The 21789-nt window shown below is 34.9% G+C and overlaps 1 protein-coding gene across 3 annotated transcripts in view; it reads right to left on the bottom strand.

Annotated features, from left to right (window-relative positions):
* Tmprss15 (transmembrane serine protease 15) overlaps positions 1-21789 on the bottom strand; it is a 101874-nt gene that overhangs the window by 62252 nt on the left and 17833 nt on the right. Inside the window, exons 7-13 of one of the 3 annotated variants that reach the window (XM_038346272.1) lie at positions 21046-21090; positions 20897-20945; positions 13664-13791; positions 9520-9628; positions 8723-8829; positions 1388-1528; positions 588-737 (exon numbers count right to left, since the gene is read on the bottom strand). In XM_038346272.1, coding sequence (XP_038202200.1) covers positions 588-737; positions 1388-1528; positions 8723-8829; positions 9520-9628; positions 13664-13791; positions 20897-20945; positions 21046-21090 — 729 coding nt within the window. Of the gene's footprint in view, positions 1-587; positions 738-1387; positions 1529-8722; positions 8830-9519; positions 9629-13663; positions 13796-20896; positions 20946-21045; positions 21091-21789 lie in introns of all 3 variants that reach the window. The other 2 variants (XM_038346273.1, XM_038346274.1) reach the window with 2 other exon arrangements.

The following is a 21789-nucleotide window of genomic DNA, read 5'->3' as shown; positions in this document are numbered from 1 at the left end:
TCATCCACAGGAACACACCTTTACACACCATATCTTTCCTTGCAGTGTATGATGTCAAGTCATTCTTTTATATGGTTACCAGAAGAAAATCTATATCTGTGCTGATAGGATTTGTACACTCACAAATTCTAAGGTCTTCTTAAAAACAACACTATCTGAACCAATGAACAAGTTCAGCAAGACAATGAGTGCTGGATCAATATACAAAACTAGATTATATTTCTGTGAGTTCACAATGAATAACTGAAAAATGAAATTAAGGCAAAGTAGACTAATGGCCAGAAAAGTCAATTATCTCAAACAAGTGCATTTACTCATTAATCATTTCGAATCTATGTTTAAAAGTTTATTTCCTTATCTCTAATGACCTTTGATTACTTTTCATCATCATATCTGGAGAGAAGAGTAAAATAATACATGTTCTAAAAACAGGCCTTTTACAGTTAGATGTTTGATTACCATTTTTCTTTTAAATAAAATTATTAGTTAATAATAAAAAATAATTTTTCACTTAATGAAGCTCCTTTCAAATGAAGTAATAGCGCGTGCTTTTTTTGTTTTGCTTTATGAATAAATGTAAACTCCACCTGAATCATTTCCAAATGTGTGGTCAAAAGACGGTCCTGTGAAGAGAGGAAACTGTGGCCCCCGAATTCTTTCCCACTCATTATCGTCATCAAGATCCTGGATCCAGAAGCAAAAGCCATCTTCAAAAGTACAGTTGATTTTCTCATCATCTGTGATTAAAAAAAAAAAAAACCTCTCAACTTTAATATTTGACATGAACAACTATAATAAATTATATAGAAAATAATCCAACTTTATTAGCATTTTGATTGCTTATTTGCTGGGCATTAAGACATTCTTTTGTTTTAATTTTAACTGTGATTAGTTTTATTTATTTTGAAATTTATTTTATTTAAGGTAAAATACATTTTTTTTTCAACCATGACAAATTATTATGTTTCTTATAGCATTGGGCTTTAAAAAACTTCTATTGTTCATTTTTCCCATGTTGATTCCACTATTTACCCACATATTGTGTCCCATCTGCTTCTCTCTACTTACAACTAAATTCAGTACTTTAATCAAATCAACTTCATGTTGATTTTTTCAGAATTAGTTTATGCTAATCTACTTTCACTTGTAATGTTTACTGAATATTAAAAACTAATTTAATTGTTAGATGGATTTGTGATTTTCTGAAGCTAGTCCGTTGACTCCTATGAAGAATATAAACTACTTTTAATATTATTTGTTTCTAACTATTATGTAAAGAAAGAATTAGTTAGGAAAGAACTCACATAGTGAAAACTTTATGTTCTGCTGATGTTAAAAATACTACAGCATCAGGGGAGTCAAAGGGTGACCAGTAGAAAGCACTTACTGCTCAGGTCGCTGCTGTTAAAGGTGCCATAGGTTGCATTAAAGCCAATGTAATCACTTTCATCAGATTGTACCAGAAAGGCGACTGTAACTAGGTTGGAGAAAATTCGAACTGTTCCAGGATCAGCTTCCTCAAAAGAGGCTATGAAAGAAAATGTTTACAAATGATTACAAGCATAATCTGATTTATTCATGAAAGGAATAGATGAATTGCTTTACCAAGTCGGATTCCCTGAGAGTCACAAGTTGAGAAGTTATAGGGCTAAAGGTTAACTTTGAGTTCCATACCACAGCAATGACAGCAAGAACAAAGTCATCATAGTGAAGTAAACAGTGCATAATTTTGGTCTACTTACCCATATTGCAGTGGAAACTCAAGTAATAGTAGATGCTGTGGACAATGATCTGTACCCTGTCACTTGTATTTTAAAGAAAAGCTGATTGGCCAGTGGCCAGGCAGGAAGGAGAGGTGGGGCAACAAGAATTTTGGGAAGAGGGAAGTTTCAGTCTACAGTTGTCATACAGGGACAGAGGAAGCCAGACACAGAGCAAGCAAGATGTGACTTCCTTCATTGAAAAAGGTAACAAGTCACGTCGCTAACACAGACAAGAATTATGGGCTAATATATGTTATAAGACTTAATAAGAAGCTTGAGCTAATAGGCCAATCAGTTTATAATACTGTAGAACTCTGTGTGTGATTTTTTGGGAATAAATGGATATAGGACTTGGTTGGACAGAAAACCTCAGTCAACAAGTAGATAATGTAAGAATTGCTTCTATGGAATTTATATTGACTATATGATTGTTCTGCCTTAACTTTGCCACCTATAGAGTATTTTTTCACTTTGATTCTTAAATATCGATATGCCTACAGTATTAATCATATCATTTATAGCATACAATTTACAAAATTATCATTACATGAAATGCTTTCACTACAATATGTGGCTTACCATGTCTATCCTCAACGATAGTAATATCACTTTTAGGAGGATCAGAATTAAGTTTAATGGAGGATAGTCCACATATTTAAATGTGTGATATTCAGGTACAAAAAAGCACATATTTTAGATGAGCAATCTGGAGTATGTATCAAATTTGGGCCTTTGAAATGTGTCAAACTTTGGTTGGAGAACCCATCATTGCTATTTATTTTCTTTTAAAGAGATACATCATGAAATATTGAAAAATGTACTTCTGTTCAAATTAGTAAAACTTCAAATTAGCATGGCAACTTCAACAAAACCTCATGGAAATATCATGTTCAAGCACTGAGCCTTGCATTAATGTTCCAACCATAACATGTCTTTCATTCATATTTTCCTCATGGAGATTTATGTTGCCTATTTGACCTAGCAGCCTCTTTGACTAATAACTAGCATGATTCTCATACTGAAAATCTCATGCAGTCACTTAGGAGATATTAATATTTCAGAAGCTTTGCTTTAAGATGATCTGCCTTCACCCCCAGCCACCATGTACATTGAAATTTTTATACGCAGTAGCTTCTGGGTGGATCAAATTAGTGTGAAGATATCATAGAATACTTGTCAGTGCATTGATCCCATATTTGCAAATGTTAAGAATCTGGTGCAGACAGTTCAAGAATTTAGGTTATGAAGTTCATTAACCTGCTTTTGGTATACATGCAATCTTCTGGAAAAAGTGTAAACTGTTTATCAATAGAGATTTAATGAAGCATTAATTATTGGAAAAACACTTTTGACCCCATATGTAATCGGAAACACAGTGCCAGATGGTATGCTACACACCAAAGAGGGTACCACAGGGCTAAGATTTTAAGATCTTGGCTCTGGAGACAGTGTTGACTTCATTGCCACACCGTGTCCCACTCTGTTGTTTTCTGTCCCCCTTTACTCTGATGTAATGCATGGCTTTATGTAAGACTTTCTTCTAAGGGATAAATAAGTGATTTCCACGTGGAACAGTGGTTACTGCCTAGTAAATGCTGAGTGGGTGATACTGTTTTTTTGTTACCTCAACAATTAGATTTTTAAGTCCCAAAAGGCAAAGGTTATGATTTAATTTTTGTGTGCCTCTGTCATGTGGACAGATCATGATCACATACATTTTATTTTATGATTAAGCACATGTATTAAAATATGAATAAACAAAGTTATTTAATATTCCTAAACTATGTAAAGATTCTTGGAAGGAAAAATTTATATTAAAAGTTGGATTTCCCTTAATATTACATTACAGCTGATAGTATACATTTCATGAATATATTTTCCTAAATTTGTATTAAAATTTTAAATTTCAAGAAAATATCTAAATTTTTCTAAACTTGTATCGATATGACCTTACTTAAGATTGCATAGTTATTATAGATCAAATAATCATTTATTTTCTAACAGCAGTAATGCTGACAGATAATTTTAGTGAAAGAGGATGCAGAGAAACATGCTAAAAATGCAAGGAGTTTAGAAAACACCAAAAGAGAGAGATGGCAGATTTTCTATAGATTAAGTTTTAACAGATGTTGTAAAAGATATTTACTATCTTTTATTTAAGCAAGAAAATGCTGGAATTATTAGAACATCAGATTATGATGGAGAAGACTTCAAGATGCTCACCATGTAGCCTTGAGTACCAACTGTGAATTCAGTATGAGGCCATGTGTTGATGACTTGGAGAAGTAACTAGATGTCTCATTAGAAAAATACATTTAAGTTAATATAAAAATAACTGGGATTATTTGCTTGGTAAATATGTGAAGGAAGTATTCTGGAAGGTATTCCCAATTTTGTCCAGGCAGTCTGATAAGCTGAGTTTTGTCAGTTGTGGGCTGAGGCAATTCTTTAAATTAGTGACACACCTCTTCATATAAATTATTACTATCAACAAAAACAAGTCAATGAGTACTTTTGAGTGTAGAAAAAGTGAGTCAATAAAAATATAAATCTTATTAAAGCTGATTTATTTTAAATATACTTGCGTGTATTTTACTTAGTTCTATATTTGCTATATATTTTTTATAGTATAACATGTCATTTCAGGAAACTATACAGTGTTAGTTGTAACTCCTTAGCTATCCCTGTGCACACTCTACACTGTAATGACATTTCAATTGTATTTTAACAGATAAAGCTTGCATTGGGAAAGTAAAACAGCCACATTGGTCAGTCTTACAGACCAGGCAGTGATAACATACAACTGATGGAGGACTCTCATTGGTTAATAAAGAAACTGCCTTGGCTTTTTGATAGGGCAGGATTTAGATAGGTAGAGTAGACAGAACAGAATGCTGGGAAGAAGGGAAGTTAGTCAGATGCTTCAGGCAATCGCCAAGCCTCTCCTCTCTGAGACAGATGCCATGGAGCCAGCCGCCAGGTCATACATGCTGAGTCTTTCCCGGTAAGCCATCACCTTGTGGTGCTATACACATTACTAAATATGGGTTAAAGCAAGATGTGAGAATTAGCTAATAAGAAGCTGAAAATTATGGACCAGGCAGTGTTTAAATGAATACAGTTTTTTTGTGTTGTTATTTCGGGGTATAAGCTAGCCAGGCGGCCAGGAGCCGGGCGGGAATGCAGACTGCTTCTCACTTCTACACACACATTTAATCCCAGTATCCATATTAGATTGTCAAAGAAACCAGGTGGTTCATGACTTTAATCCCAGTCCTAGGGAGGATTATAAAATGGAAGAAAACAGCTCTCAGTCACAGTCTCATTCTGAGATTTCTGGAGGCAGGATCACAATTTTTGGTCTGAGTTTCAGGTAAGAGCCAGTGACTGGCTGCTTTGCTTATCTGAGCTTCAAGTAGAACCGCAGTTTCTCTGTCTGAGTTTATTCAATAGTACTTCACTACATGATGGCAAGCTACCATATTCAGCATGCACTGTGAGCTGTCTTGTCTTATGGGAGCAGAATTTACTAAGCATTTGGAATTTAAAAAATTATACTCAAAAACATATTTTCAGGACATGGAATTTAAAAATCAGTTTTCATGTGCTCATTCAGGCTACTTTTACTACATGCTTTTAAGGTGGCAAAGCATTTCTGACAATGTCTGGTGAAATAGAACTATTGTCCCAGATGCCCAGCTACTTGGGTGAAGAAGGCAGGCTTGTAAGCCCAAGTCATTCTGGCGGTACAAGGTGGGGAAAACTAGCCCAGGAAATGTTGTGAGACCATGTTTCAAAACTAAAGACAACAAAATTGAGGATATAGTTCAAACAGACCCTTTCCCCAGCATATAGCAAAGATCTAGCCTCACCCTAACACCCCAAAAATTACAGATATTTTTGTGAAATAGAAAGGGGTCTACTTGCTCACAGTCCATGCCTTTAATTCTCAACGATGATACTTATTAAAATCAGTAAATTAAGATCATGTTTTCATGGAAATACCTAAAGAACAAGATTTTGTCCTAACTGCTTGGCAATCTATATAAAGTATTATCTAAAAGTTATTGACAAATACTTCTGGAATTTATCTATATTGACTACCCTAATAAAGTATATAACAATTGTTTTTTGACACTACATAATTTTGTTTCCTTATAATTTCTTTAGATAATTTCCCCAGATTTAAGAAGGAAATATATATGTTTTCCATTATGACAAAATGAAAACAATGTTTCTGCTATATATTCTGAAATAAAATTCAGTGATGACTATCTGGTGAAGATCTTAAAGGAACATATAAAAAGCAGTTTTGAAAACATGTGCTTGTAAAATAAAACAAATTTATTATATGCCTTTTAATAAAAATAAATTGCAAATATAGCTGACATGCATAATTATATAATATGTTATTACAGTTTAAGAATACAAACCTCCTAGTCAAGTTTAAATAAAGAAATCCCTTGATTTTATAATTCAATCCACATACAAAATATTAGACATCATAATCATTATTTAAGAGTGAGTGCTTTAATTTTAAATGACTTTTCTCACTTTCTCTTGTTAAGATTGACATTTATATTTTTAGTTTGAAACATATAAAATCTTTAACTGACTTTTATTTAATTAAACTTTTATAAATGCATTCTTTTTATGAATATCAACTTCATATAACAATGTTATGATAATTACTTTTGTGTTATGACATCCACATGTCTAATTATCTCAATGTTTGTTTATTGTTTAACTGCAAAGCTAAATATATGACAATACATTAAATAAAACCTAGGTATTTTAAGAGTAATGGAGCAGGAAACATTCATATCTGGGAAAGTGAGATTTTATAATCAGTATAGTTTTTTTATACTTCATATAAATTGGGAGGTATTTAGTGAGATGACTGAAAGTGTCAGGGATGATTCTAATTAACATCTGTGGATGTTGGCATCCACATCTAATATATATTGATGATGTATCTGATTTGGTGATATTTATTTGACCCATAGTATTTAACCATGTGCATTATATCACTCTTTATTTTAGGGAACTGCAGTTTTGTTGTTTTTTTGTTTGTTTTGTTATTATTTATTTATTTTACATACCAACCACATTCTCACCTCCCTCCTCTCTTCCTGTTCCTTCCCTCACCTCCCTCCTAGCCTGCACACCCCCTCCTCATCCATTGGTGATGTTGCATTCCTTTAATCCTAGGGGAGGCAGAGGCAGTTGGATCTCTGTGAGTTTGAGGCCACCCTGGTCTACAGAATGAGTTCTAGAATAGCCAGGTTATTACACAGAGAAATCATTTCTCAAAAAAACCAAAGAGAGAGAGAGAGAGAAAGGAACTGTAGTTTAAAGCTACAAAATACCATCTGACTGTTCTATTGGTTTAAGTGAATGTGAACATATGATCTCTTTTCTTTTTTGTGTTCTTTTTTATTTTTTTTATTTTTATTAAAAATTTCCATCTCCTCCCCTCCTCCTCCCCCTTCCCTCCTCTCCCTTCCGCCCATACCCCCACTCCGCCCCTCTCCAAGACAAAGAGCCATCAGGGTTCCCTTCACTATGTTAAGTCCAAGGTCCTCCCAGCTCCCCCTAAGTCCAGGAAGGTGAGCACCCAAACTGACAAGGCTCACAGTGAGCCAGTCCATCTCATGCATTGTAGGCATCCTCATTGCTTCACTTGGACTTCTAGAGCACAGTACATAACTCCTCTATATTTAACTGAACAAAGTTTTGTGTTGACTTCCGCCTCTAACATTCTCTCTCTGAATTTAATTTACTTCCCTTTATCTCACTTTCCTTTTCTGAAATATGTATTTTGTGATCGTATTGGCAACATTATAATAGAAAGTTTACACAGATTATCTAGTACAATATTTGATCAATAATATGCAATAAAATATGAATCTTTGACATATGCTTAAATATTTATCGTTAACCAATCAATCAAAACCATTTAACTAGATCAGGATCATGTTTCATCATTCATACAATTCAAAGGTGAAATTACTAATCTTTAATATTGAGAATTATTTGAAACTTATTTTCTCTATTTCCCCACAGTTGTAAGGAAAGCTGATTAATCTGTGTTCTATTCCATATGGCCTTCTTCATCCTATTTAAGTTCCTGGAACCTGCCCCTCCAATTTCATTGTCTGTGATGATTAGGCTGTGCCATTTCGGCCAATTGGAATGAAGTTCATTGATGTGGGAGTCCCGACTGTGTGTTGCTTGTATTGGTTAATGAATAAAGAAAGCTGCCTTAGCCTGATAGGGAAGAACTTAAGTAGCAGAGAAGACAGAACTGAATTCTGGGAGGAAAAAAACAGATTCAGAGAGATGCCATGGATCTGCTGGAGACAGATGCTGAGAATTTTACCTGGTAAGCCTTTGCCACGTGGCGATACAGAGATTAATAGAAATTGGTTAAATTAAGTTGTAAGAATTAGCCAATAAGAAACTAGAGCTAATGGGCCAAGCAGTGATTTAATTAATACAGTTTCTGTATGATTATTATGGGGCTAAGCTAGCCAAGTTGCTGGGACAAACAAGCAGCTACTCCTTACAACAATTCATGGGTCTGGGTTGATTCCTGCCTTATCTCAGCTCCATCACTGTCAGTGCATTAATAATAAACTGTTCTATGTAGTGCTTTGAAAACAAGATATTGCATTCTTGAGGTTTTTTGGCTTTAATAAATGGGGTCAACATTTAAATAATGAATGATACTTGATTTAAAAAACATTAATTTCACATGATTTTAAAACACAAGTTTTACTGCAAAAAGTCAACATACAGTACTCATGTCCTATTTTCACAGTGATAGCCATATTTATTTCACTGACTTAAAGGGCAACTTAATATTCTGATCAAAATTCAAAGAAAAACATGACCACTGTCAAGGCTTCCCATTTATTTTCATTGGTATAAGCAACTATACGCTCGTTTTAACTTACCTCTTAAAATTTTGCTGGGTCCTATACCTTCATAAATATCTAACACATCAGTATAATGTGCAATAAAAGATCCAAAGCTGATCTGAATGGAAAGTCCTTGGCTTACACTAAATTAAGAGAAAAGAAAAAAGTTCTTAAGCTGTGATAAATTTCAACGCATTCTACAGTTTGATTGGGTTTTCCATCCTGTGACAAAGCATATGAAGTGAGCCATCCTGAAATATAACCACACAGTACAATTCTGTGTGCAATATGAAGAGGCTAGATGTGAAAACACAAGATCTATCTTTGATGTCCACATTACATGACATTGGTCAGGTGTTAAGACATTATAGAACTTTGGCCAGGTGCTAAATATAGCTATTAATTTAAGGGTGAGCAAATTCAGTGTCCTAAATATTTTAATGCTATCTTAAATGTTTTTTCTTGAATAAATCAATTCTCTATACTTGTATAAAACTCATTTCATTTACCAATACTTTGATCCTGGGGGTGGGGCATATAATATCTAGTTTCAAAAAGGAAAAATTAATTTTTTAATTGACTGATAAGATTAAGCCTTATTTGATGCCAAATTTGTTTTGCAGTAGTGGTTTAGATCCCAATGAGCTGCTTAGACAAAGCGTTTATTGATACAGAGTAATTTTTAAGGTTAAGGTTGAAAGAGGAACTTCAAAGTAATCTATAGGTTGGTAGTAAATAAAAACTATAATTATTTTAAACATACTGTAGGAAGGGGGATATTATTTTGGGAGATTTTCAGACTGAAGATCAGGACATAGAAAATGGTGTCTTACCTGATGATCCAGCGGCAAACAACACCTGAACTGTCTGACCCTGGGTAACGATCAGCTTGGAAAGACCCAGAATTTTCCGTCAACAAAAACCTTCCATCACAGGCAGTGGCTGTGTGAACATATCAGGTAATAGTAGATATAAGCAATCTTAGAATAGGAGGGGTTAATTAATTCCCTGGAGGTCTCTTGGTTCATAAATAATATTCACAGCATGCCCCCTTTTCTGGAGGCTTCTATCTGCAGTGTACATCAAACAGCATTAAATTAGAAATTTCCATCTTTTGCAAAGTTCTTAAACAGTACTACAGGCCATTTCAGCAGCATCAGGAAAACAGAAAAGGAATGAAATAAAATAGGAAGAAACAGAGCATTTCAAATATCTTTAATAACCATTTGCTATGCTAGTGAATTTACTTGTTCTCCAGATTTATTTCTGATGTATCTCTAGAGAAAGTGAGTCAACAATGCCATGCTTTAAAACTTGATTCACAATTTTCTAAATGGTTGAGATTATTCTGTTTTTGGTGGATCTTGCTGTGCCTTCAGGAACAAATGACTTTTCTGTACTTCCTCAGATGTCTGTACTTGCAGTCATGTTACTGAGTTACATAATCAGCTATTCTACAACTAAATTGTGGTTGTTTCCAAATGTCCCCTTGCCTGTGAACTGTTTATGAAAGAGCCAAGTAAGAGAGGGTGAAAGGGCAGAAAACTGGCATCCTTAATGCCTAGGCAAGTATCTGTGACTGCTTTAGTATGACCGTTGTCATCTTAAGTGGCTAGGATATTTGTATCTCAGTGTCTTGTCTGTCCAAACGAATATGACCAATTTGTTTGTCTAGTTTTCTATGATCTTCACATTTTATTTCCAGTAAATAATCTCTATTTTAGTCTGAAGTAATTGGACCTTGTCAGTCCTGAATATAAACAAAAGTATAGACTATCCCTGAAAGCATTTAAATTACAATAGTATTAAACTCTTTACAATAACAATGCTTAGAATGTCAAAAATATCCTGTCAAGATGGATGATTTGGAGGGTAGCTTTAGGTATTCCTTTGACAATATATATGAAAAAAGGCAACTTTACATATCTGGCAGTGAAGCAAGACTGGTCTCAGGATTAATAAGAACTAAAAATATATCTCAAATATGAATGAGTAGAATGTTTAGATCGTGATTCTGTGACCCGCTGAGAGCCTCCTGATTTTCTAGAGCGTTAGAACAAATGCTGAGTGGGTAAAAGTCAATCTGCAAATGACAACAGCCATCCTGCTAGCCATCAGACATTCTTTCTGCATTCACCAAGCAGTCCTGATGACATGCACTTGGGGCCTGCCACGAGCTCCCTCTGCTGGCCCAGTATTTATTGATTCCATTGTTCTTCAGTCATTGAGTTGTCCAAGGTACAAGAATTAAACATGATCTATGCAGACACACCAAAGGGTATCATATGCACACATTTGAACATGCAAACTACAACTACACTTGCCAACTTTGGGACAACGCTGCACCTTGACCTAAGAGCTCTGAGTCAGCATCGTTTCTCCACAGAGGTCAGCTAAAAAGCAAACTTTCTTGCTGATGCAATGCTAATCAGAAGAGAAACACAATTTAAAGCAATCTTACTTTATCTATAGTCAGCGATAAGTTGTACAAACCTAAATAACCAAAGACTAAATACAGAAACTCGGTACGGAAGCAATCATTAATATGACTCTATTAATAACACAAACTAGAATTAGAGCGCACAGCTGGGGTAAAATCAATAAATAGGGAGAGATCAAAGGTCAGTGTCTTACAGAGAGAATTCTTAAATTAGCTTATAAACTTTTCTCTGAGTATGGATTGATGTACAAGGGCTTTGAGATGGCGTCCTGCTGCTAAACATTGGAGTTGGTGCTGAAGGGTTGTCTGCGGCTCGGGGGCTCACTACCACCACTGATTAAAATGAATAAGATCACCTGTGCTCTGAAACACCTGCTGCCTGAAGAGAGTTCTTTGGATTGATTTTTCTGCTACCTTGGCTAAACAATGATTTGAAACTATTTTTCAGAAATAGATACAATGCTAACTTTATAATACATATAAAGGAATGGAGACAATAAGCACACAAAAACTTGAGAGTCCTATGAAAGCCGGGTGACCTTAAGGTTTAATAAATATAAAGCCACCAAATACTGAAAAAATATCATGCAGATGTTTTAAAGCAACTGTGTTTAAAGAAAACAGAAGACATTTAATTTAGATGCTAAGATTCATCTTGTGACTCAGAAAAAGATAATCTATTACTTTAAAACTCATCTAGAGATAATCTATCATCCTTACCTTATTAACCTTATGATTAATTTTTGATATGAATTGTTATCAACTTATTTTGAAAATGATGAACTCAATGATGTTAAAGGCCAAACGAAAAGTGAGACATATTTTTAAACTATTTGATCTGTGTAATGTTGTTACATCATTTCCTATCTTTAAAGTTGTTAATCATTGGTACACAGGTTTAAAGCTACGTGTCTAACTGATATGGATTGTTGCTTTTGAAACAGAAATCAGCATCACCTTTGCTTCCTCTTGACGGTACATTTGGATCATATTCTCTTTTAAAAGGTTTTGGAAAATCCAAGGGAGAAAAACACAGTTTATAGATCACCATCTTCCTTTTCAAGTAGCATAGTTATATAAAATAGAAAAATTCCATAGTCTGCACTTTCTCCCAATTCATGCCAGCTACACATTGAAGTATATAGTTCCGCTCTGTATGTTTGAAATTTATACAACAGCACTTGTATTGAAATTTTTGAGTGGAAGAATCTCAGGTGTAGTTACTCTTTGTTGAGTTGTTACTGTGAAACAGACCCAATGCCTGTCTTATGAAGTATGGACCTAGTAGATGAGTAGTTTTCCTAATGTAGTTCCTCATTCAAATCTTCACCTTGAGTTAATGCCAAGGAATATGAGAACACAGTGGTAACAGACAAGGGAACTGCAGCCTCAAAACCCCCTACCAGCTGTGCTCACCATCACCTTTACAAGCTTTGTAAAGTTGACTAGTACTGCACCTCTAAGCACTAAGAAGCCATAGGCAGAAGCTTCATAATGTGAGCTCCAGGCCAGAGACTCTCTCAAAAAAATCAGAAATAAATCAAAAGGTGACTATGGATCACACCAAAAATAGGCTTAATTCAGGCTTTTTTTAAGTTTTCAAATTGAATTGTGAGCTAGACTTAAGGTAAAGGTACTTTTCACTGCTTACAATCTGGACTTACATGATGATAGGTTACAAGGAAACTACATTATTTGTTAAGATTCTTCCTGGTAACCTTTTCTAAATGGAACCAAACTGTAGTGAAATATAAATCAAAGAGATTCCATTTAGATTATCTAGATTAATGTTTGGTTCTAGTGTTTGTGTTATTTAAATGTTTATTAATGCAATTAAAATGAGAACAATCAGAACGAATAAGAAAGTAGACTCACAAAACAAAATTTATATTAAGAAATCATCATCATCATCATCATTATTATTAACTGTTTGTATTATTTATAGAACTGCAAGAAAAAGGAAAAGCAATGAAGAAAAGGGAATGATGCTCACTGAGTTGATACTGTGAAGTAGGAGTAAGAGAAGTGACATTATATGATGATGTAAATATCTCAAAAAGGTATTATATTACTAGTGCTTAATCCTAAGAGCCATGGCAGCTCAAGATAAAGGGGAGATTAAAAAACTGACACTCCCTTTTTTCCTGAATTATATGTGGCTGATCACAGTATTCTTTATAGAATTCTCAAATGGTATTGTGTACAATTAGTTACATCTAATATTATGCAAATACATTTTAAAATAACATATTTATTAGATTTTGTGACAAATTATGCATGTGTATATTAGAGCAGATAATTTTCTTTTTCTTTCAGAGTAAATGCATATACAAAAGCGTGTTTTGTGTGTACATGCATATGCATACACATAAATGTATATATGCATAAACATGTATGTGTACATGCATAGATGTGGTGTGCACACATGTGCATACATGAATTTGAGTGGACTGTGTGTGCATGCATGTGTGTGTGTGTCTGTATACAGTCATGGAGGAGAAAGATGAAGAAGAGTAAAAAAAAGTGGGAGGCCTTACCACACATTTCTGTGTCTTCATCCGAACCATCTGGACAATTCACTTCTCCGTCACAAAATAAGTCAGTTGCTATACAATTCCAAGTGTTAGCGCAGGGTCGTGAACCAGGCTGGCACTCTACTGGGACACTGCCTAAAAGTACAGATTCACGTTGTAATTTTCTTGAATAATAAGTTTTCCTTTGGCAGGATATATACAATGGCTGATATTTCTTGTGTGTTCTTTATTAATTTAATTTATAATGGATCAATGTAGTTTATTTTGTAAAAAGGAATATTTATTTCACTTGAATCATTTACAAAAATTCAATGTATTTTAAGCTCTATAAAAGACGATGTCAAATGTGAGTGTTGATGCCGTTCATTCAATTTTTGTAAACTTTTAATTTAATCACTTAATACTTATGGTGATTTGAGTGAGAATGGCCACCATAAATTCATATATTGGGATACTTGGTCTTCAGTGGATGTAACTCCTTGGGAAAGATTAGGAGATGTGACCCTGTTGGAGAGGCTGTGTCATAGGGGACTAGTTTTAATATTTCAAAAACCATTCTCAGCACTCTCTGCCTCTCTCTCTGCCCAATACTTATGGGTCAGGATATAAGTTCTCAGCTACTACCCTAGTGCTATTCCTGCCTACCTGCCATGCTCCTCTCCATGATGACCATGAACTCTAACCCTCTGATATCATAAACTCCACTCAATGCTTTCATTTGTAAGCTACCTTGGTCATGGTTTCTTAACCCAGCAATGGAAAAGTACCTAGGTCCTCAATTTCATACCCTGAACAATGTTGTGTTAGATAATACAATATATTGTAAAGTTTATTATAACATCTATCCAATAATTCATTTATACACAACTTAATTATTTGAAAACACAGTGATGTTCATAAAGTCTGTACTTTCTGAAAGAAAAATGTTATCAAAGTAAACCACTTGGAGGTAAGATAAAATGTCTAGTTACAAGTGCATTACGTAATAAAACTGGAGAAATCGATTAGCTATTTCTGCTCCATAAATCTTGGCTTCTTGCCACAGCCATTCGTTTAGGGCATCCAATGCAAACACGTTCCTCTACTGTGCTAGATCAAAGTCAGGTGCTGCCACTTTGTAGCTCTCAGCCTGTTTGTTTATCCTTCAGCTGCCTTGCTTCCAAGGATATGATAGAGAGGCACTGTCTTAGTAAGGGTTTCTATTGCTTTGAAGAGACACCATGGCCAAGGCAGCTCTTGTAAAGGAAGACATTCAATTGAGGTGGGGAGTTTACAGTTTTAGCAGTTTAGCACATTAACATCATAGCGGAGAGCATGGTTCAGAGGTTTAGTTCATTATCATCATGGCAGGACATGAGGGCAGGACATGGTCCTGGAGAAGTAGCTGCTACATGTTGATATAAAGGCAGCAGGAAGTTGACTGAGTCCCTGGGCAGCCTCTTGAGCATATATGAGACATCAAATCCCACCTCTGCCCTGAGACACTTCCTCCATAAGATACACCTACTTCAAAGGTCACCCCTCCTAATAGTGCTACTCTCTTTGTGCACACACTTTCTTTCAAACCATCACAGACACATACCAAGATACATGTACTTCTAAAAATTAACTTTGAAATTCTAATAATAACACTTATACCACTGCAAGATAATATACATTTGATTTTCAGAGCAATGTGAAAATTTTAATGTTTTTATTTGTGATAAAAGTATCAATAATGCTTTAAGGAGTTTTGGTAATTTAACTCCCTAATATTTGTTTTTTACTATTTCTAACTTTTAAAAATACTTTTTAGTATTTGAAAATAATGTATTTTGATCATCTGTAACCCTATCTCATTCCATATCCCCCACTGTGTCTCCTTCCCAACTTCACATCTTTTCCTTCTCTGCCAGTGAGTTCTATTAGAGCTGCTAGTAAGTCTAGGGAGTAGGTTTTCTTAACATGAAAGGAGACACTATACTGCCATCTGCTTGCTCTTAAAACTATAACAAGCAAAATGACTTCTGAAATTTCTTATGCTTCCCATAAAATCATTAGGGATAGTCAAATATTTGAATCATGTATTCACTAAGCTAAATCGTGTTTGAAGACATTTATAGACAGGGTTGGCAAACATATAAATAACTAAATTAGACTTAAAAAACTTGCTCTGATTAAAGTGAACATAAACCATTGGGAAACTAATGAAAAAACTAACATCTAAAAAATAGCATAAATATCAGAGCTATTTTCAAGTGGCAGAATAATCACTTTAGTAAAATAAAAATAGAAATAAATATATTTATTAAATCTAAATGTACATTATACTTAAAATATAAGAGCTTTATATGAAGCAAGTCATTTAATTACTGTGTCCCAATTTCCAAAAGTCACAATATTTGACAGTATGTCAGAAACTCTTAATAAATAAATAGGTTAAAAAAAGAATTTCCTTACATGTCTATATTATTTTGCCAAAGGCCCATAAAATTCTATGTATTTAGTGCTTAGAAGACTCAAATTGGGGCCATTGCTAAGAATATGAGAGATTTGGGTTGTCTTGATGCTGTCTGTGGATCTTTGCTTCCCAGAGTGCTATCTGTTTCTCTATTGTTTTTAACCCTCAAAGCCTCACTGGCAAGGGATGGTGCTTGGGTGATGGAGGAGAGTTATCTGTCTATGTTTCTTTCATTGGTTAATTAATAAAGAAAACTGCCTTGGCCCTTTAAGAACAGAAAATTAGGTAGGTGGAGTAGACAGAACAGAATTGTGGGAACAAGGAAGTAGAGTTGGGGAGACGCTTCAGGGAGTCGCGTGGTGAGTCTCCATGCTGCTGCTCTCCGAGATGGACACAGGTTAAGATCTCTCCTGGTAAGCCACAACTCGTGGTGCTACCCAGATTACTAAATATGGGTTAAAGCAAGATGTGAGAATTAGCCAATAAGAGGCTACAGATAATGGGCCAGGCAGTGTTTTAAAAGAATACAGTTTCCGTGTAATTATTTCGGGTGTAAAGCTAGCCGGCTGCCGGGTGGCGGGACACAGCCCCGCCGCTTCACACTACACTTGGGATGCTTTGATTCCTGTGCCGAGTTGTTTTGTGTCAACTTTACACAGTCTGGAATCAGTTGAGAACATAATGTCCTAAGTAGACTGGCCTGTGAACTCGTCGTGATAGTGGTGGGAGGGCCCTGCATACCGTGGATGGTGCCAACCATGGACAGGTGGTCCTGGTCTATACAAAAAAGAAGCTGAGCAAGTCTTGAGGAGTCAGTCAGGAAGCATCACTTCTCGATGATCTGTTCCTGACTTCAGGTTTCTGTTTCATTTGAATTTGGGTCCTGACTTTCCTCAGTGAATGACTGTCATGTGGAACTGTAAGCTGAAGTAAACCCTTCCCTTCTCAACTTGCTTTTGGCTTTGGTATTTCGTTGCAGCTGTAGGCACTCCTACTAAGATGATCCCCATAGTGGTCATTAGTCCACAAGGTTTTTAATGGCTACTTATGCCACGGCATTCTACAAGGTGAAGATAGAAGATAAAAGGAGAAAAAAAAGTTTGTGGCACAGCATCTGTTCTCACAGATCTTAATGTAGAGAAATAATTCATTTATCATTTTTATAAGATTTGGGGGAGCAGGTTGGTCTGGGTCTGGTCTCAAACTCCCTAGGTAGCTAAAGGTTACCTTGACATTCTGATCATCTGGCTTCCATTTTGAGAGTGTAGAGAGTGTAGGTGTCTACACCACAGTTATAAGGTGGTGTGGAAAGTAACTACCCAGGTAAGCAGGATGTTGCCACTCTACCTGCTGAGCTGTGTGCTAATTAGTTTTAATGAGGCCTTAAGAGAGCAATGAAAGCACAGGGAAGTAGACAGAGGTTGAACCCATCTTCACAAGAGAATTTGTATTAAAATTTGACTCTGAAGAATTCCTGGCAGTAACTGGAACAGACAAGTACGGAATACACGTGATGGTGTGTGACAAGAACACAAAATCAGATACACAGAAAGGTCTGATTTATGCAGATTTGATGATGCTGGGGGCATGGCAGGAAAGGAGTGAAGAGGCTTAGGAGTAGGAAATTCGTCTTTCCTCAAATGCAGACTACAATATACTTGTTAATGGAAAAAATCTTTACATCCCTGGTCTGAGCAGTTCAATCAAAAACACAGTTCTTCCTAGATTCTTTTGGCCCACCATCACGTCCTTCACAAAAACCGCCCATTACTTTTTCCCCTCTCCAATCCCCAACTTCTACCACATAGTGGATGAGTGGCAAAATATTGCATTTTGTGTGAAATATAGAAAACCAATAGTGTCGAATCTTTCATGTTTCTGAAATCATTGCCTGCACTGCCAGCAACAAAGGACTAGAACAAGCTACATTGTGGGAAGCCTTCAAGCATACGAGCAAGTGCCCAAAAGAGTCCCTCCAGGCACACTGCAGCAGCCAAGAAATCAATCTGTGTAATGTGGCCTTAGCTCCCGTGGCTCCCCTCTAGTACTCCAAATTGGTTAGTAAAACTTTACAGTAATTGGCAACAAAGGCAGCTGAACAAAAGAACACAATCCACATGGACTTTTTATCTGTTATCATACAAAAACTCTCTTTGGCAGAATTTATTATAGTACTAATGCCAGGTATATGATGCATGTGTTTGTTGGTTTTTCTCAAACTCTATCTTCAAGGCATATAAAAATGAAAATAAACTTAACATCCCTGAAAGACATATTCATAATAAATTACTGCTTGGAAACGGCAGTTTTCAAGTTTAATTGCCTCGTTCCTGTCTATAAATCTCTAGTGTCTTGCTGTATGAGAGGAATAAATGAGAGGTATGAATCAGAACTCGGGCTACATGAACTTAATGTAAAGGAGAATATGATATTTTACTACCTAGTTATCTTACAATAATTCCTTATGAATTAATTAAGTCAATTTAATGAAAGAAAATAGTCAAAAAGCCAGGTTTTATTGTTGAGTGAGTTACCAGAAATAAATGAGCATCACCAATTTGGAAAAATCTCTTTTAAAATAATATGCAGTTGTTGCTATAAAAATATGATTTTGAGGTAAGTCGTTAGGAATAGGGTGAAGTGACCTAATTGGTTCTGTCCTTCCCTGTGTGAGTTGCTGGACTGTGCACATTGAAATGGTGTCCAAATCCATTCTCTCTTTATCCTTAGTCTATTTTAAGGTAACAAGAAATATTCAGGCACTATCTTAGACCTGTATTTTAATATTTATATTTTATGTAATGTTTATAAAGTTAAAAAGTTCTATATAGTTTTCTAAGTAAATAAGGGGTAATTTATAGATTTGGTCAGTGAGTAAATCAGGCCAGGCTTTATCAAGAATGAAGAATTTTATATAACTTTTGTATGTGACACTAAAAATTAGAGCTCAGGGCCGGGCAGTGGTGGCGCAAGCCTTTAATCCCAGCACTTGGGAGGCATAGGCAGGTGGATCTCTGAGTTCGAGGCCAGCCTGGTCTACAAGAGCTAGTTCCAGTACAGGCTCTAGAAACTACAGGGAAACCTTGTCTCGAAAAACCAAAAAAAAAAAAAAAAAAAAAAAAAAAAAAAAAGAAACAATTAGAGCTCAGTGCGTGCTTGGTATGTTCAGTATGAGATACACCTCAATGTTTTTTTTTTTTATTACTTCTTCATTGTTACTGTAAACATCACTTTCTTATTTATAATAAGAAAGACAAGCCCAGTGTATGTTGACCAAATTCTTGTGTTTTGCTTTGTTTTCTGTACCTGCTTTTCCTTCCTCCCGATGACCCTGGGCATATGCTCAGCTAGGTTTCCTATTGCTCGACTGCTTTCTTCTACACCATTCGGGAGAAAAAGTTCAAGGTTATTTTTGTTATTATTTCTAGTGCTTATCGTCCCACACTGAGCCATTCCATGTACATCTCTTATAATGTTTTATGCCTCTTAAAGGACAGTCGTACCTCAGATGAATCATGTAATGAATCTGTACACTGACAAATGGAAAAGAACGCTAATTTACATGCTTGATGCTTATTTTTAAGTTTCACGAAAAATGTCTTGAAACATTTTAACTACCTTTTGGTTTCATTTTAGATGGATGAAATTTAATGATTAACTTATTTTTTCAAAGTAAATTAATATTACTTGAAGTTGAATGTATAAAAATGTGTTTTTTTAGAACTTGTAATATTACTTCATATTGCAGAAATGAATGAGAACTAAATGACAGTTTTCTGTATGTTCAACAGATCTGTGGGTGTGCCTAAACAAAACTATGGGTATGTCCAATGTTAAGAACTTTTCATGGGCCCTAGAATTGTTATTATTGGTGATGATAAATAACTTTAATTAATGAGTCAGGCTTTATTCTGCATTTTAAACATTACACCAGCTCTCTTATTCCACTGGTGGGTCCAATCAGTACATCTGAATCACTGACTCTTACAAGTTGTTCTTCGGCTCTTACATGTGCACTGTGACATGCACACCCTATGTAGGGGATAAATAAATTAATACATGCAAGAAAATAACATCCTGGGAACTATCTTATATTACACTCTTACTGAAAAAAATGACTGAACGAATTCAGCAGTACTTTATTACTGATTTATGACAGTACTGCATTTACAGAACAGCCCTAAGTTATATGCAGAGAATACAGTGAAAAGATAATATTTCAGTATCTGATGAAACTCGTATCCTTTCGATAAAACACTTCACTGCTAGTGGTCACATCCCTGGCACGTGGTAATAACGACAGTTTTAAAAATCAGAATGCAAGAGTAAAGTCAGACAACTAAGGTATTAGTTCCCAATATCTAACCATCTTTGTTAAATTTTATGCTTCAACTGCAAACTGTTAAGGCTAGTATTTCTTTAGAATTTATTATTTAACTGCCGAGGCATCAGATAATATACAAATATTTGTGAAAACTATAAGTATATAAATAATACTATTAATAGTCGGTTGAAGTTTCCCTAGAAGTGCTGAGTACTAGTTTATCTTCAAAAATAGGTAAAATTAAAGTAACATATTTTAAGTGGATATTAGCAATTCTTTATTTATTTCCTTTGTACAATATTTACCTTGGCATTTTCAGCTTATTGTAAATTATTAGTACTTGTTAATTTATTATATATAATTTTGTTCAGATATAGAAATATAAATTTATGTTTAATTTTAAGTTTTACAGAATCTTTAATTGATAAATAGTTATGCATACTTATGACAATCAGCATAACACTATAAGAACTGACCTGAAGTGGTTGTAGCAATAGCTGTTGAGAAGTTACCCAAAGATGCTAGAAGAAAGCAAAGTAGATTTGATACTTGGGCTTATGATATAAATTTAATGTAAAACATTATTACAACTTAAGTCAATGTGATGCTGTAAAAACTGACCTGAAGTTGTTATAGCAATTGCTGTTGAGAAGTTACCCAACGATGCTAGAATAAAGCAAAGTTGATTTGATACTTGAATTATGATTTAAATTTATTGTTAAGCATGGTTACAGTTTGAGTAGCTTTTTCTATGTTACTTGGGTTGTTGTGATCTGCTCTTGTTGCACCTATTGTAGATATGCCATTAATACTGACCTAAAGTTGCCAGTGGACCGCAAAGATAAGTGATATTAGAATAGCATAACGTATTTTAATAAAATATTATGTGTACTATTTAATGTTTCATCCAATGTGGCAGGACCAGGAATACAGAACCCTCTTTTGACCCCCATGGGTACCAGGCATGCCTGTAACATGCATTTAGATAATCAGACAAAACATTCATTCATAGAATGAATAAATGAAATGAATGCATCTAAAATATAATAGTTCATATAATTTTGCCTGATTGTGAATTATTGGTGTATATAAATTCAGAATTCCCTTTTTAATCTAGATCTAAGGATAAATCTTTTATGATTCTTAAAATTTGCTTTACAGCTATTAATTAGTTGCTGAATAATTGTATATATTTATGGAGTTCAGTGTGATGTGATCTTCACTGTGCCATTAATTATTGACCCCACCTGAAGTCAATGCAGGAATTGTTGTTGTGGGAATCCAAGTTGTTTTAAGAAAGTAAAACTGATTTGGCATTTGATTTTAGTGCAGTGGTGGCACATGTCTTTAATTCCAGCACTCAGG

The sequence above is a fragment of the Arvicola amphibius genome, chromosome 10 (genome assembly GCF_903992535.2).
Source record: "Arvicola amphibius chromosome 10, mArvAmp1.2, whole genome shotgun sequence".
NCBI lineage: Eukaryota > Metazoa > Chordata > Mammalia > Rodentia > Cricetidae > Arvicola > Arvicola amphibius.
Note: the sequence above shows the minus strand (reverse complement) of the source record. Positions and strands in the feature narration are given on the sequence as shown.